A 15,456-nucleotide genomic window follows, 5' to 3' on the forward strand; every position below is an offset into this window, starting at 1 on the left:
CATTAACCAAGTGGTAACCAATTACGTACTGAATTGGGAATAATGAATAAATGAAACAACTTGGTGTGAATAAGGATTAAGTATTCAAATGTAAGTGAAAATATTTAAATCGGGAATAAGTAACTGGTTACTTATTCCTTATTGAATCAGGAATAAGGAATAAGTAACGAACTTGATTTCGCTCAATAAGTATCAGTGTTAGACGGTGTTTAACGGAACACACTTTCCCGGGACAGAACAACCTGGCGGCCTAGTATTGGAATTTCGAATAAATAACTGTTAACTTACAAGGTGGTGGTAGATAGGTGGAGTTTGAGGAACCATCAATTCCATCAGTTCTGCAAAAGATACATGACAAAAGTTTACAAAACTAGTCTTCTGAACTCATTCTGTTTTTACATTTATTCTCTGTTTCAATCCAAATACTTCCTAGGTACCCTCAAGCCTATGCGGCTTCACGCGATGTTGACAACCTAATCAGTGCATAAAATGTCAGAAAGGATTGGTTATAATTAATCCTGTATCCAACCTTGAGAAATGAATGGAGCATACAGAGGCCCGGCTAGACTCTATACTGAGATATTTCATCGAAGTTAGTATGTAGCAGTGTTGCGCGCGGAGTCCCTAAGATGTCTAACACAGAGAGACCGTTGGTACTGACACATTTATATGATCTTGGTCAAATTAATTCAGGTTTCCAAAGGGACTCAGAAGATATCTCCACTGACAAATCGGTGTGTCAGAAGGATGATGATATTCAACGTGCACCAGTTGATGGCACAATCACAAATGAACAAGTAGGATGAATTTTTGTAGTAGATAACCGCAACATGCACTACTCGGCTATTTGATAGATCTGTTCATTCCGTAAAATCACTCCTGTAAGCACAGGACCCAACTTGAACCTAAATATAATAGCTAGCTAGATTGGTCTACCTATATAAATTTTAATTTAAGGAAAAAATAGACAGGGAATATATGCCTCGTGTTGATACGTGGTTTCTAAACTCCAATTTCACGTGATGTGAACAGCTTACATTGTTTATTCTTTCTTTAATCATCTGCATTATGATTAAAATAACTTCGACTTTACAAGTCTTGCATCATCAAGGGTCATTTTGGCACGACCTTTCTTTGGGCTGTATTAGTTTCATTGCCTTTTGGTACGACCGTTCTTGGGTTGTATTAGTTTCATTGCTTTTTGGTACGACCGTTCTTGGGTTGTATTAGTTTCATTGCTTTTTGGTACGACCATTCTTGGGTTGTATTACTTTCATTGCTTTTTGGTACCATCGTTCTTGGACTGTATTACCTTTAACACTTTTTCGTTTTATTTTTATCAACTCGAAAACAATAATTAAGTATCTTATTAAGAAATTAGGAACTTGAATAAGCATAACCTTTTTAACAGTACATGTCAGTTAGTTGGTACATAGAACCTCGTGACCAGCACACACACGGCGCTGATTGAATTTTAATATGCATCATCAATTTACAGTGTATGTTCGTTAGTTGGTACATCGAACCTCGAGACCAGCACACACACACTGCCCCTGATTGAATTCCAATATACATAACCATGTTACAGTACATGTCAGTTAATTGGTACATCGTACCTCGAGACCAGCACATATACACTGTCCCTGATTGAATTCTAATATACATAACCATGTCACAATACATGTCAGTTTGTTAATACATCGAACCTCGAGATCAGCACACACACACTATCCCTGATTGAATTCTAATGTACATAACCGTGTTATACAGTACATGTCAGTTAGGTGGTACATCGAACCTCGAGGCCAGCACACACACTGCTCCTGATTGAATTCCAGTATACATAACCATGGTACAGTACATGCCATTTAGCTGGCACATCGAACCTCGAGACCAACACACACACTGCCCCTGACTGAATTCTTAACAGTATATGTCCACACTACCCCTGATAGAATCCACTGAGAAGATTCACCAGACAGACACATGCTTCAGCAATTATTGGAGATTGTGAATTGCCACATACGAGTCCAGTGGAATCACGGGGGGTGAGGGTGCGGACTGCACCGGGTGACACAATCAGAAGGGATGTCACCAAAATGACTGTCTATGAAAGTTTTTGAATTTTATGCAGGAAGGATGTCATTGGGAGTGACAGCATGTGTTACCGCACATGACTGTCTTTAATAACTTTGAAAATTTGTGCAGGAAGGAGGTCCATGGGGGTGACACCATGAGTTACCGCATGTGACAGTATAAAAAAGGTTATTTTTGTGCAGGAAGGAGGTCCATGAGTTACCGCACTGGGTGACACCAACCCTAGTGACGTCACAGTACGAATCACAAGCACGTGTCCTGAAATAATAATATTTTAAAAAAGTTCTTAAGTATGATTGACTTTTAAATATCCCGATAGTTCCGAAACCCAATGTTAACCTGGTCGTTGGCAACAGCTAGTAGAACATGGATATTTATGCAGTTGAAATCAGCTACTAGGATTTTAGTTTTAGTTTCATTTGATGGCTCATTTCTTTCGTTTTGAAATTTGAAAATGAAAAGGTCTAAAGTTAAGCAAAATACCATTGGAAAAAGAGGTGCATTCTTGTCAAGGAATTTAGTTAAAATATATCCTTTTCTGACTAAAAAGCTAAAATGTGCACTTGATCATTCATTGGATGATCAACAATGAACAAATGGAAATTATCAAGTTTTTGCGGATTTCCTGCAAAACAGTATAGGCGGAAGGTTCCTGCATTTCTGGTTCTGGACAAAAGGTATAAATGCGTGAAGTTACTTTGTGTGCGATGAAAACTAGTGGTACGCTGTGTAGATTATCAACTTAAACACAGTCCCCTCCCCTACTCCTCTCATATAATTTATTTCTTCTTACGTCAGCTACGCTCAGTTACAAGCCACAAAAATGATTTAACTTTTGTACTCAGAGTTTTTTTTCCCACGTATATTCTAACATGACCATTGCAGGCTCCATACATTTTTAAATTATGCTTTCGGTACACTTTACCTGTCTATTTTCTACATGATGACGTTAGATTTACAGTATCATAAAACTAATTGCTTATGTCAACCGTTTTGTGACCACGTCCCCACTTAACTCATTTTCTCAGAAATGCTTCCTCATAGTAATTCTTTCTTTATCTTGTTTATATTTAAGGCAATATAAAAAAAATTGTCAGAGAGAGAGAGAGAGAGAGAGAGAAGAATGGATGGAATATAATCTTACGTTTTCAAATTTAATACTTGGAAACATAGCTAATAGAGCTGATGTATTCATCGAATTTGAGGTCCACAAAATTTTCCTCAGAGGTAAATTGAAACTCCTGTAAGGAAAATTAAAGAGTTTGTAACTATTTTAATACCTAATACCGAATGAATCTTTTGTGAAAACATCATTGTTACCAACCAATCAATAGGATAGGTGTATATTTAACAATATGGGATCTGATGAAAACAAAATGCGATGTCTAGCTAAACTGGGGATATATTCTTAGATCAACAGGTGTAAACGGTACTGATGATAAACGTTTATTTATTTATTCATTTTTTTTTTCCTATCATGTCTAGAATAGGTAGCATTATCGCTTACTCATATAGTGGAGTTACAGCGTAAATCACGTAGTAAACAGCATGGATTAGAGTCAAAAAGCAAGAAACATTTGGAAATATTTGCATGAAATCAAATACCATATGAAACTTATTACCCAGAAAATGTGTTAGATGTATGCATCTTATGAAAATTATTAAACAGAGAATGAGTTAGGTGTAATTTTTAAACAGACAATGAGTTAGATGCATGAAAATTATTAAACACAACTTATTACCCAGAAAATGTGTTCGATATATGTACCTTATGAAAATTATTCAACAGAGAATGTGTTACATGCATGAATCTTATGAAAATTGTTATATATATATATATATATATATATATATATATATATATATATATATATATATATATATATATATATATATATATATATATATATATAATTATGACTGTCAGTGTCAGTTCTGGTGTCAGGAGAATATGACTGGGTGGGACATAATGCTGTTTGTCTGCGGCATGATGCCCCAGTGTAAAATATTACTATAAACTGCCACACTGCAGACATATTAGTAATATTTCTGAATAATTGATAAAGCTGAGTTAGAAATCCAAAACACACACACACACGAACAAACGCACACACACACAGAGTATGCGTTTAATGTATGTGTTATATATACAAGCAAGGTAAATGAGCATTGTAAGAGATAACATAAACACGTGTCATTTCCTTGTGACAACACGTCGAGCTTTACAAAAAAAATTGAGTTACTCGTCTAACCAGAACTGGAACAGCATATACTATTTAATTCACAAGAGGCCCGATGTGTAATGTAATGACTCGCTACTTGGTTGTAAATATCAAGCGACGCATATACAGGTAAACTCATCCCTATCAAAGTATCAAACTAACGTTCAGGATATAAAATGCAGTTGGTTCTGGTAAGCATGTTAGAATTAAAACGAGTCATGCCTTAACTAGACCGATGTCTACCTAACCTTTGAAGATTTGAGCCAGAATATATTTTTCCTTATCTTATGTAATAACAAGAAAATGTGCGTGCTGACAAACAAGTAGCGCAGGTGGAGGTAAAGGGGCAATATCATATTTATGCATTCAGTGGTACACAAAAAAGCACCAGAAATTGAAAATACGCCGTTTTTGGCAGTCTTCCAAAGGTCATTTAGGTACATCAAATACATACTACAACATTGACAGTATGTCACAAAGAAATTAAGGAGACTGCGTCAAGGCCTTTCCGCCGGCCGGACTACGAACAACTAGCAGAGATCGCGTCAAGGCCTTTCTGCTGGCCGGATTACGAGGAACTTGCAGAGATCGCGTCAAGGCCTTTCCTCTACAAGGAACTTGCGGAGATCGCGCCTAGGCTTTTCCGCTAGGCGGTCACAAGGAACTTAAGGAAACAATGCCTTGATATTTCCGCGGACCTGGAAATATAGTATTGAAAGCCCACGACATTCGTTAAGCATTAAGATGTCGTTGATTGATTTTCTTTTAGTTTGGAATATGTATTTATAGGTTACTGCATTTGTGTGTGAAAATATGAACGAATTATTTCTAATACTCCACGAACATGGGAATGCAATATTACTCCGGAAAAAAAAATAGTTCATATTTTTCCATACTAATGCAGTAACCATTTTGTTATATATTCATGTCGTTTTCCTACCTAAGGCTTAGTAAGAAAAGAATACACTATCAGAAACATAGTAATTAATATTCTGATGCATTTCAAAATAAATGCACAACTGTATATTCACTGATACACAGTAACAATATCAATGCGCACATAGCACCGCCAGCAACCTTTGAACCTCGTCGCGCACTCGACATTAGATTAAATAAGATTCTTGTTTTGGTCTACTTAAAATTGAAATTTAGAGTCATATTTGTAATGAATGTGCATTGAAGAAACGTTTCCATTTTGTCTGGAATGGATAGAATTTTTTCTGTTTGATCCAACTCAATTCTACTTTTCTGCTCATGATGGACTGGATTCATTGGGTCAGTTCAGTGCAGTAAGGATAATGTGACTTCAGTTGGAAATGTAGTCGAAATTACAGTACAATTTCGATGCGTATCAGGTTGTCCATGACGTGGGTCGTGTCATTCGGATTTGCAGAACTAAGAAACGTTTTAGGAAAATCAAGATGCATAGATGTAAGTATATTTATTACCATTCTGATTACCATCTAAAGAAGACTTGTTCGTGCTCTGTCACTCGCACGCTCTCTGTTGGAGGGGCTCCAGCTATGACCTGTATCATACAGTGTACGCCTTCCATTGCTAGCCTAGCATTATATCAAAATAGTGAAACGGGGAAAATTGCAACGCTGCTGTTGTGTGACAGTCCGTTTAGCCAATTCGCAGTTTCTTCTTGCTAGATTTTCTGAAATTTTTGACTTTTTTATAGCTCTTGATTAAATTGTAGCTATTTAAAACAACATTGTATCGTTTTTAGCTGGCAAATTCTTCTACCTTGCAAACATTGTAATTTGTTAACTCTTAGAGAAACAAAACCACTCACAATATATGCAGATATTCCTCATACATTGCAATAATGTCGAAGAGGCGATGAAATTAGTGTGGTATGTTATACATAATTTCCATACTTATTTGCCATTGTATGTTTAAACTGCATTACTCTACTTTTAGAACGTGGGCTTGGGCTTGGGACCTAACGTTGCATCTGACGGAACATTGAACAGAGGTGCCGAGTCATTGAGCCAGGAAAAGTTTATATACAACGTCAGTGACAGCCCTCCTATCTATTTGTCCGTGTTCTTCGGGCTGCAGGTAAATAATCATCGAGAGAGTCCGTGATTTTAATTAAATGAGATCGAACTTGTTCCGGCTAGACCAAAGCAACGTCATTACAAGAACTGTGATCGGACCAGAGAGGCTGAGATGCGCGGCCCGATATCAAAGGCGAGTCAGTTTTGCGAACAACAGTCCGGTTACCAAAGAACAAGCCGACCAAACATAACGCAAAAATTATCTTCCAGAACTACACCGTGTCCTATGGTTAAACTACCTCTCCTTGAACTTGTCAAACAAACGTTGATACATTAACAAAACAAAAACAAGATGAAGTTGCGAGAAGAAAAAAAAAACGCTAAAGGATAAAACATCTTTTTTTATATTAAAAAAACCCACCTTTTTGGCGTATTATAATTTCGCTTGCATGCAGAAGCTTTACTGCAGTTTAAAAGAAAACGTTTAATCACTGCGATATAGCATAAAAATTTAAACTTTAATGTCTAATTTTTAAACTACAGGCAGTGATTTATCTTAAGTTACTGCCGTTTTTTTTTTCAACGCTCTCTAGATGGCTCTGGGGTTGGCATTATGTTTCGTTGTTTGTTTTTGTTTTCTTGATACAGAAAACTATAAGACTCTGAGGAAACGAACGACCTTCCAAATTTTTGGAGTAGTGAAGAAATGTCCTTGTACATTTCAGAACCTGCTATCGAACCCAGAGACGATGTAATGCCTCAACTTTAAGTTTAGGTGTGGTCCAACGTACAGTTAATTGTGTATTGGAAATTCTTTGACTTTTGTTTTTCTTATGTTCTTTTTCTCCATTTTGAAAGACCTGGATACCCAACCTCGTTACATGAAACCATAAAAATGGTAAACACATGTTTAAAATAAAAAAAATTGTATATTTATTTGGTATGCATAATTTGATCTTCATAAAAAATCTAAGATATCTTAGATTACTTTCACTACACAACATTTCTTGCTAAAATGTAGTACTCGTTATTCGGTTTTCAATTCAAAACAGTGTAACGTGAGTCTTGGGAAACAAACGAGCCATGGCTTGATGTCAGAAAATTCAATAATATTACACACACCAATGCTAGGGCATCCGTATAAATTTAGACAATAAAGCATTTTTAAAAAAATGAAATTAATCCTACTCTATAAAAATGTAACCGCTAGTTTTAAACAAATGACGGGAAAGGATATACCGCCATTCTTCTAAAAGGGCTCGTGAAATTATGCGATTTATCATTCACATCTGGAAAACTTCTTATAACAGATATCAATCATTATTGAGGCGGGGAAAAAAAATAGTATCTCTATGATTAATCCTATATAACATCAGAGTAACATATCAAAATATAAAAAAAAACACAGACATATTTCAAAAAATTAGCAAGACATTGTTTAAAAAAGGATTCTTTAAAAATATATATTATTGTTTTGTCTATTGAACAACTTGTTTTTACAAATTAAAATACCAAGAAGTTTCTGTGGCACCGAAAATCTTTACTGTAGAACACCGTAAAAACTACTAAGATTAAATGAATGAGCACCTGCCTTTGCGCATGCCAAAAAACGAGGAATAAACCTGTGGTCGCACAGGCACGAAGGAAGAATGGTACAATTGCACTATATTTGTCACTTAAGAGACACTGCTTTTGTTTACTTTCTCAGCAAGCGTTGCTCTCGTTGTCTGGTTCCCTGTCAGTGTCCCTGCTGGTGGCCGATGTTGTATGCGCAGAAAACGACGAGGAGTTCAAAACATGGTTGCTCAGCTCATCGCTCTTCATGACTGGCATTACAACTATCCTTATGACCTTCTTCGGAGTCAGGTAGATAGCGGATATCCGTTTTCAGTTCTAGTCATATTTTCCTCCACTGAATATAGACGATTTTCGTATCTGGGTCAACCTTTTATCGAATTCTTACTGATAAAACTTGATTTGTTTTGAAAAAGGCACGGATACTCATGTAGGATTTAACAGTGTATATGCAGCTTCCGTCGTATTGGTACACAAACGTTTTCACAATTTTCAATTTATGCAGGATTTACTAAATACAAACTAGTGGTCAATCGCCGAGTACCAGAAATTGGTATAATCGTCAGAACTCCTAAAAGGTACGTTACAGAAATTAACTTGCTGCAAATTATATGCGTCTAAGTTGAAAGTAACGATATTCGAATAGATGAAATGAACGAAACCACACGCAACCGAAAATATCTACTCAGAAACCAAAAGAAAACTCATTATAATTATGAACAAAGCCGAGAAATTAATGACCGGAAGGAGCGGAGTATATGCATGTTGCTAACATGTCAAGATACTTTTTTTTCTATTTTTATGTGAAGTTGATTTTTTTTATTGAAGCTTGGAGTTCGAAAATGTCAAATTTGTTCTCCTCAGGTTGCCATTGTTCCTAGGACCGGCTCCTGATTACGTCATTCCTCTATTAGCGATGGCGGCCATTGCCAAGGACCGCTGTGATTTAAAGCAAGACATATGTAAGATAAAATATTAAAATCTAAAAGCAGGACTGTAGCGGTTACAAAGAATAGTGTATATATATATATATATATATATATATATATATATATATATATATATATATATATATATATATATATATATATCACATAGTAGATATAGGTTTCCTATAGTATGTGCAGTTTCATATTTTTGATATTACCACACGTTAAAATAACACTTTATGTGATTCTGATTGGTCCAAATAAGCCCATGAAATTATTGTGCAGTATCCTCTTTACTGATTGGCTGGGATCGTGGGAAAACGTTTTTAACCCCGCATTCTGGAATTTTTGGTTTATCCTCAGCATCCTGTATTAATCCAAAAAATGATCACAATGATTCAGCGTCTATAGAGGAATAGACAGATTTGCTAATTTCAGAATGCATATTGCGTTCTCAGAATTCCCCTGTATATTCTTTGTATATCATCACAAGAAAACAAAGTAAAGATGACAATTATTGAAAATTATTATGTTAAACTGTTAATACACATACGTGTCCGCCAAGCTGGTCGGCGTAAGAATAAAATCCTAATTTATATAGCAAACTGACAGTTTGCAGAAGCGCATGCGCAGAACATATCGACCATTGGCTCTTATATCTAGGCAAAGGTCTCACTGGACAGTTTATCAGGTGAATTTTCATCCGACAGTGACCAATTACAGAAAAATGAGAATAATTTTACACTGAAGATACAAATAAAAACAAACTAATGATTTTTGTAGAAAGCATACATGTGAGATTTTGACTGCAGTAATTAGGTTAATTCCTGATGCAACTGGTGGTTTTTATACTGAACCAACTCGGCCACCAACCCCTAAATATTACCTTCATTTTTGACAAGAAATAACTATTTTGAATATTTTTCTGTGACAAGGCAGCTAAAAGAATCAGTATGTGCCTTATGCATGAATAAAGTTCACTAGTACTATAACAAATTAGCATACTTTTCATCACCCCTCAACCATCTAGATTTTTAGATATTTACCTCTGTAGCAGACACACATAAATACGTAAGCCAAATCGGCAGCTCATTTGCAGCCCAGGTTACGCATTTGATCTCCAATGCTCATCTAACTGTGACAGGCAGTCACCAACAAGCCAACCTGTTTCCAAGCCTAACTCAAAGTAAATCTAAACCACATTATAGATTTAGCTTATGTGTGAATTTATAAATGCTAGGCTTGTGATAATTAGGTTCATGCCTTCTACCTTAAAAATTAGGGGGGTGTCAAAATACGAAACTATCCAGTGAGACCAAAGGTTGTTTAGAACTAGTGCTCTCTAGCAGATGACGACATGCTTTCCATGGGAAGCAAAACCATTTGACCATTCAGATAACTTGTTACTTGACCTGTTAGGTTTCCAGTCAGGTAACTTCACCATGTCCATATGCCTCGACTCGAAAAAACACATATGTGAAAGGTTTAAATTGGATATATTTACATGCGCCTTGTGTCATTATCGATGGCGGCTTATATGGTTATAACCAACTAACTTCTTTTCTTTTCTTTGGCAAATTTAACGAGCAGTCTGATCGGACCAGTTTCTTACAGCTGTACCTGATCAGGTAGCTGAACGGTATATATTGGTGCTTTCTTTCAGCGACATAGACCAAGGGAGCACTTCGTAAACATTAAAACCATTTGCTTGCTTTAGTGCAATAATCAAATTGAATTTAAACACATTAATCGTAATCTCTTTTCAAGCAACCAACATGACCGCTGCAGACATCGCCACAATGAAGAGAGGTGTCATTCTAGAGACCACAAGGCAGGTAATAAAGAAAGTCAGCCATAATTTGGACATCACTTTAGTATATGCACATTAATAAAGTCTGGGAGATATTTTGGAAGGCTTAAAATGGCAGTTTTCTTCATTTGTGATAAAGGCACTGACTTGCTGAAATTCCTGACGAATCAAATATGACGATATAAGGAAGATAATGTGATATGTAGTGGAATAATTAAAAGAAAAAACCCAACTAGTTGCAATTACTTTCCATCAAAACAAATTAATAATAATAATAATAATAATAATAATAATAATAATAATACACATGCAGATACAAATAAATAGATCCTTAAAAAGTGGATAGCACCTTGTTTAAGCTATATATGACATTTATAGACTTCTGTCTTTACTTATTGTATCAAACTTATATCTCTAGCTACATGAAGCGGTTATATATATAAGAATGAAAAGTCAAGTGCTAATGCATCACGTCAGTAATCAAAGCCATGTATCGAACTATATTTAATTCAGGAGAAATGTAGTTGTTTAAGGAACATATTGAAGGAAACTATTAAACCACTTTCAGCTTCAAGGCAGTTTAATTCTGGCGGGAGTTATCCAAACTCTAATAGGCATGACGGGATTTGTCGGCGTCATACTTCGTTTCATGGGTCCTGTAACAATAGTTCCGGCCATCTTCTTAATAGGGATCTATCTAATGAAGGCAACGGCCAAATTCGCCAAGGTCCAATGGGGAATCTCATTCATGTGAGAGTGATATATACACACACACACACACACACACACACACATATATGTATATATATATATATATATATATATATATATATATATATATATATATATATATATATATATATATATATATATATATATATACATACATGCTGCAAATTATATGCTTCTAAGTTGCAACTAACGTTATTCGAATAGATGAAGTCAACGAAACCACATGCAAGCCATTTTAGATTAAGGAATGAAATTTGGGATATATATGCTTAATTACTAGAAAGTGTTTACGGTACCACATTAGGCATCCTATCATCAAGGTCAATGTCGCGACTCAATATTTTACTGTTAGAATCACATTTTCCCTTCTGCTCTATGTTTTAAAGCTATTTGAAATAAAGCAATGGAACACTGGCTTGTTTATACCGTATCAAAAAAAGTTTTTGCACACCTCTTTGGGGTCGTCTCTGCAAGGTCCAGCTCACGGATCAATATGTTGCGTATTACATAACACTTTCTCTTTTTCTCTTTAACTTTACACCCATTTCATATTAGAGGGTGGAGATTGATATACTTGTATATTATCGCTAGAAATTGTGTCGCTTACAACATTGAGTGTCTTATTTTTAAGGCCATTGTCAAGATTCAATATTATGTTTTTAATCACTCTTTCCCTTCTGATCTATATTGATGAACCCATCAGAGATTAAGAAATGAAACAATACAGCATCATTAGGATAATATACGTATCACTTTGGGTGAGATCTTTACGATCAGGGTCACGGTCCAATATTTTACATTTTCACCACACTTTCGCTGCCGCTTCTTAATTTCAAAGCCTTTTGAGATTATGGAATCGAACTTAGTATACTTAAAGCATAATTGGAAGATGGTGTATCGCGTACCATTTGGGGTGGGTGTGTGCTATCTTAAAGATGGAGGTCAAGACTAAGTATTTTACGTAACAGTTTTCCTTCTGCTCTTTAACCCCAACGCCGTTGGAGATTAATGGATGGGACTTGATATGCATTTACGTCATTACTTGAAACAGTGTCATGAACCAAAATGGGAGTCATGTCTTCAAGGTCAGTATCGCAGCACAATGTTTAACCTTTTCCATCACACTTATTTCCGCTCCATACTTTCTAAAGCGCCTGAGATTTAGAGGTGGACCAAATGCTTACTTATGCATCATTCCTGGAAGGTGTCGCGTACCACTTTGGGTGTATCTTCTATGTCAGGTCACGGCTTCAATATTTACTTTTCCCATGACACGTTTCCTTTCCACGCTTTAACTTTAGAGCAGTATGAGATTAAGGGATGCCACTTGGCATACATGCATGTCAGGATCAAAATCACGTGTTAATTTATTATTAGTATTTAGAACAATCTCCCCTTCTGTTATTTTTTTTTAACGCAATAGATATTTGAGATAAAGGGACTCGTAGCGATATGACTGACAAATTGTTAAAGCTACGTTAAAAATCCAAATCACGCACACACACCCGAGATAAAGAGATGGTACTTGGCATATTTATATATTGTCACAAGAGAATGTTTAGCATTACACGTTTGGGATCTCACCCTCGAAGTCGTCAATGTCCTTTTTCAGTATTTGAAGGTTTCTTATCTGTTTGAAACCCAAAGAGAGGACAATGCTGGAAACGTTATGGATCTAATTTTGTTATTATTAAAAATGTTTAATCTAGGTACAGAGATTTGTGCTTCAAACATTAAAGAAAACCATCGAAAACCTTGTGTTTGTTTTTCGAGTCGTCAAAATCAAGCTACTCAGATTAGCTTAAAAAACAATAAAATACACGTTGGTTTCAGTAATTGTACAAATTGTATATGGTATACAATCATTAACTTTTTCTTTTGATGTATAAGACAAATCGGTGTTGTCTTGAGAGTGATACGCTTAGGTTCATGAAATATATAATAATTTGATGAACTAAGTTTTCGAATGTCTTATGATCGAAATTATATACAGTAGTTCTCACCCTAAGAGATATGTTTGTTTAAACTTTCACTATAACCAAGTGTTCCTGATGGCACGATCTCTAATTTATATTTGGATCACAATCATGGGTGCTCCGTATATTCGGAATTTTGCTATCGCACTCTGGTTGAATAATCATCGTATATTCCGATATTTCTTTGATTTATAAAGCTGAAAAATTAAATCGAATGAAAGATTTCAGTATGCTCAAATAAGTGAATCCAAATTGAAATGGAATATTTATTTATTTCAGGACGTTTGCCATATCTATCATTCTTTCCCTTTATTTGGGAAAGTTTAAGCCACCTTTCCCAGCATGGTCCAAAAAGAAAAAGTTTCATGTGACCCGTTATCCATTCCATCAGGTGTTTGCGGTAGGTTAAGAAAACACCTTTCAACTTCCCGTCTCTCTTTCTTTTTTTTTTCCCCTCCTCAGGTCTTGTCAACGGTTATGATCCATCCTTAAAAGACAATTATGTTTTTGCTAAGGTTTAAATAAAAATACATATTTAATGTATTCTTTGTCAGCCCGTGAGATAAATTGATTTATTAAATACACATATTTATTCAACGCGTGATAAAGGGTACATTTGCCAAGGCTGAAACTTTGCATATACGGATACGGATATAGATTCCTCGCTGTCGGTGATGTCACTTAGCAACGATTGCGTGAAAGATATAGATGGATGATAGTGGAAGGACATCAGATCACGCTTAAAGCTTCCGGTCTCGCGAGATCCTTTGTCGTTCCACTGTCAAACCCGACCAGAGATGAAGTTGCTGTATTGCTAACCTATATTTACATGCACTGAATCATACCTAGGTTTCACAAGCACTTTATGAACAAAAAAAGCAACTCCTGTTTTATAATTTACGAACAAACCCAGCCACGTTCGACAGTCAAAAGTACATTGCTTCCCCATGTTAAAAATTCGAACACAGTTCAGTCTGATGTTATACTCACTGGAAATTCATCTGTAAACCGAGGCTACAGTATAACAAATCATGAGCTCATAAGTCAACCATATAGGTCAACGAGGAATATCCCTGAACCCAGTCGTTCAGCAGAAAGAACCGTTACTAGTCGCACACACGAAGATATGCAATGCAGGGACTCAAACAGCAACGAGACTCGGACTGGTGCCAACAAGACCTGTTCTGCTTTATGGGATACAACAGCAGATATCCATGATAATTATAAATAGATGTCGGTGAATTAAACCACAGCACAACTGTATTAAAAATGGTTGCATATTCAGAAGATACCAGCGCCCAAGACGAGGATTTGGAAAACTATAAAACTTTTGCTTAAGTCGCAAGTTGTCCGCGGAACAACGACCTCTGTATGACAGCATTTCCACATAAAACATCGCGCACGAATCTGCATCAACGACGGCTTAATAAGTTTACAATGTCCAATCCACACACCAGTTTCCAAGAAAGCGTGGAAGTGTTATCATAGGAAAGGCAGCGTCCTCAAATGTGCGTACAGTGCGTCCAGTGTGACAGGGATGCATAGTCGTGACAAGACTAGCTCCCGAAACGCAGAAATCTGACATTTCCTCGCATATTGAGCATTACTCTGGAGTTAAGCCGACCCAGGTGGAAAAACTACAAACGAAGTTTAATACCTATGCCAGCTTCAGAATCACACATGATAACCCTACGCACAATGCGATGATGAACGTGGATATGTGGCCAAGAAATGCGTTAGTTAGAGACTACTATAAAAGTCGGAATTGAACCATCATATCCACAAATTGGACTCAAATATACATAATGGATACTTTACGCGCTTCTTTTTTATAACTGTAGTTCATTACAAAAGAAATATACAAAATGAAAGAACTTTATGTGATATTTCCGATATTTGTTTCTTACAAGAATTGTGGCTTCTCGACAGTAAGTTAGACTCTCATCCGTACACGACGAGTTCTGTGGATCAGGGAAATCGCCGATTGAATCTTCTAACAATATTCATACAGGTAGACCTTACGGAGGTGTCGGGGTGCTATACCGTAGATTTCTCGCAACTATTATAGAAGTACAACAGCTCGATGATCCCAAATTAATAGGTATTACT

At 36.1% G+C, this 15,456-nt stretch overlaps 1 protein-coding gene across 1 annotated transcript in view; it reads left to right on the top strand.

Annotated features, from left to right (window-relative positions):
• Positions 1–240: 240 nt before the first annotated feature.
• Positions 241–15,456, top strand: part of LOC149795032 (solute carrier family 23 member 2-like) — a 28,440-nt gene continuing 13,224 nt past the window's right edge. The window contains exons 1-7 of the mRNA XM_089964700.1: positions 241–797; positions 6,246–6,386; positions 8,034–8,191; positions 8,765–8,862; positions 10,597–10,664; positions 11,208–11,389; positions 13,627–13,747. Of these exons, the coding sequence (XP_089820826.1) occupies positions 630–797; positions 6,246–6,386; positions 8,034–8,191; positions 8,765–8,862; positions 10,597–10,664; positions 11,208–11,389; positions 13,627–13,747 (936 nt within the window). The 5' untranslated portion in view covers positions 241–629. The remainder of the gene's footprint in view (positions 798–6,245; positions 6,387–8,033; positions 8,192–8,764; positions 8,863–10,596; positions 10,665–11,207; positions 11,390–13,626; positions 13,748–15,456) is intronic.

Source organism: Sinohyriopsis cumingii, chromosome 7 (assembly GCF_028554795.1).
Source record: "Sinohyriopsis cumingii isolate HCF-2022 chromosome 7, ASM2855479v2, whole genome shotgun sequence".
In the NCBI taxonomy this organism is placed as follows: Eukaryota; Metazoa; Mollusca; class Bivalvia; order Unionida; family Unionidae; genus Sinohyriopsis; species Sinohyriopsis cumingii.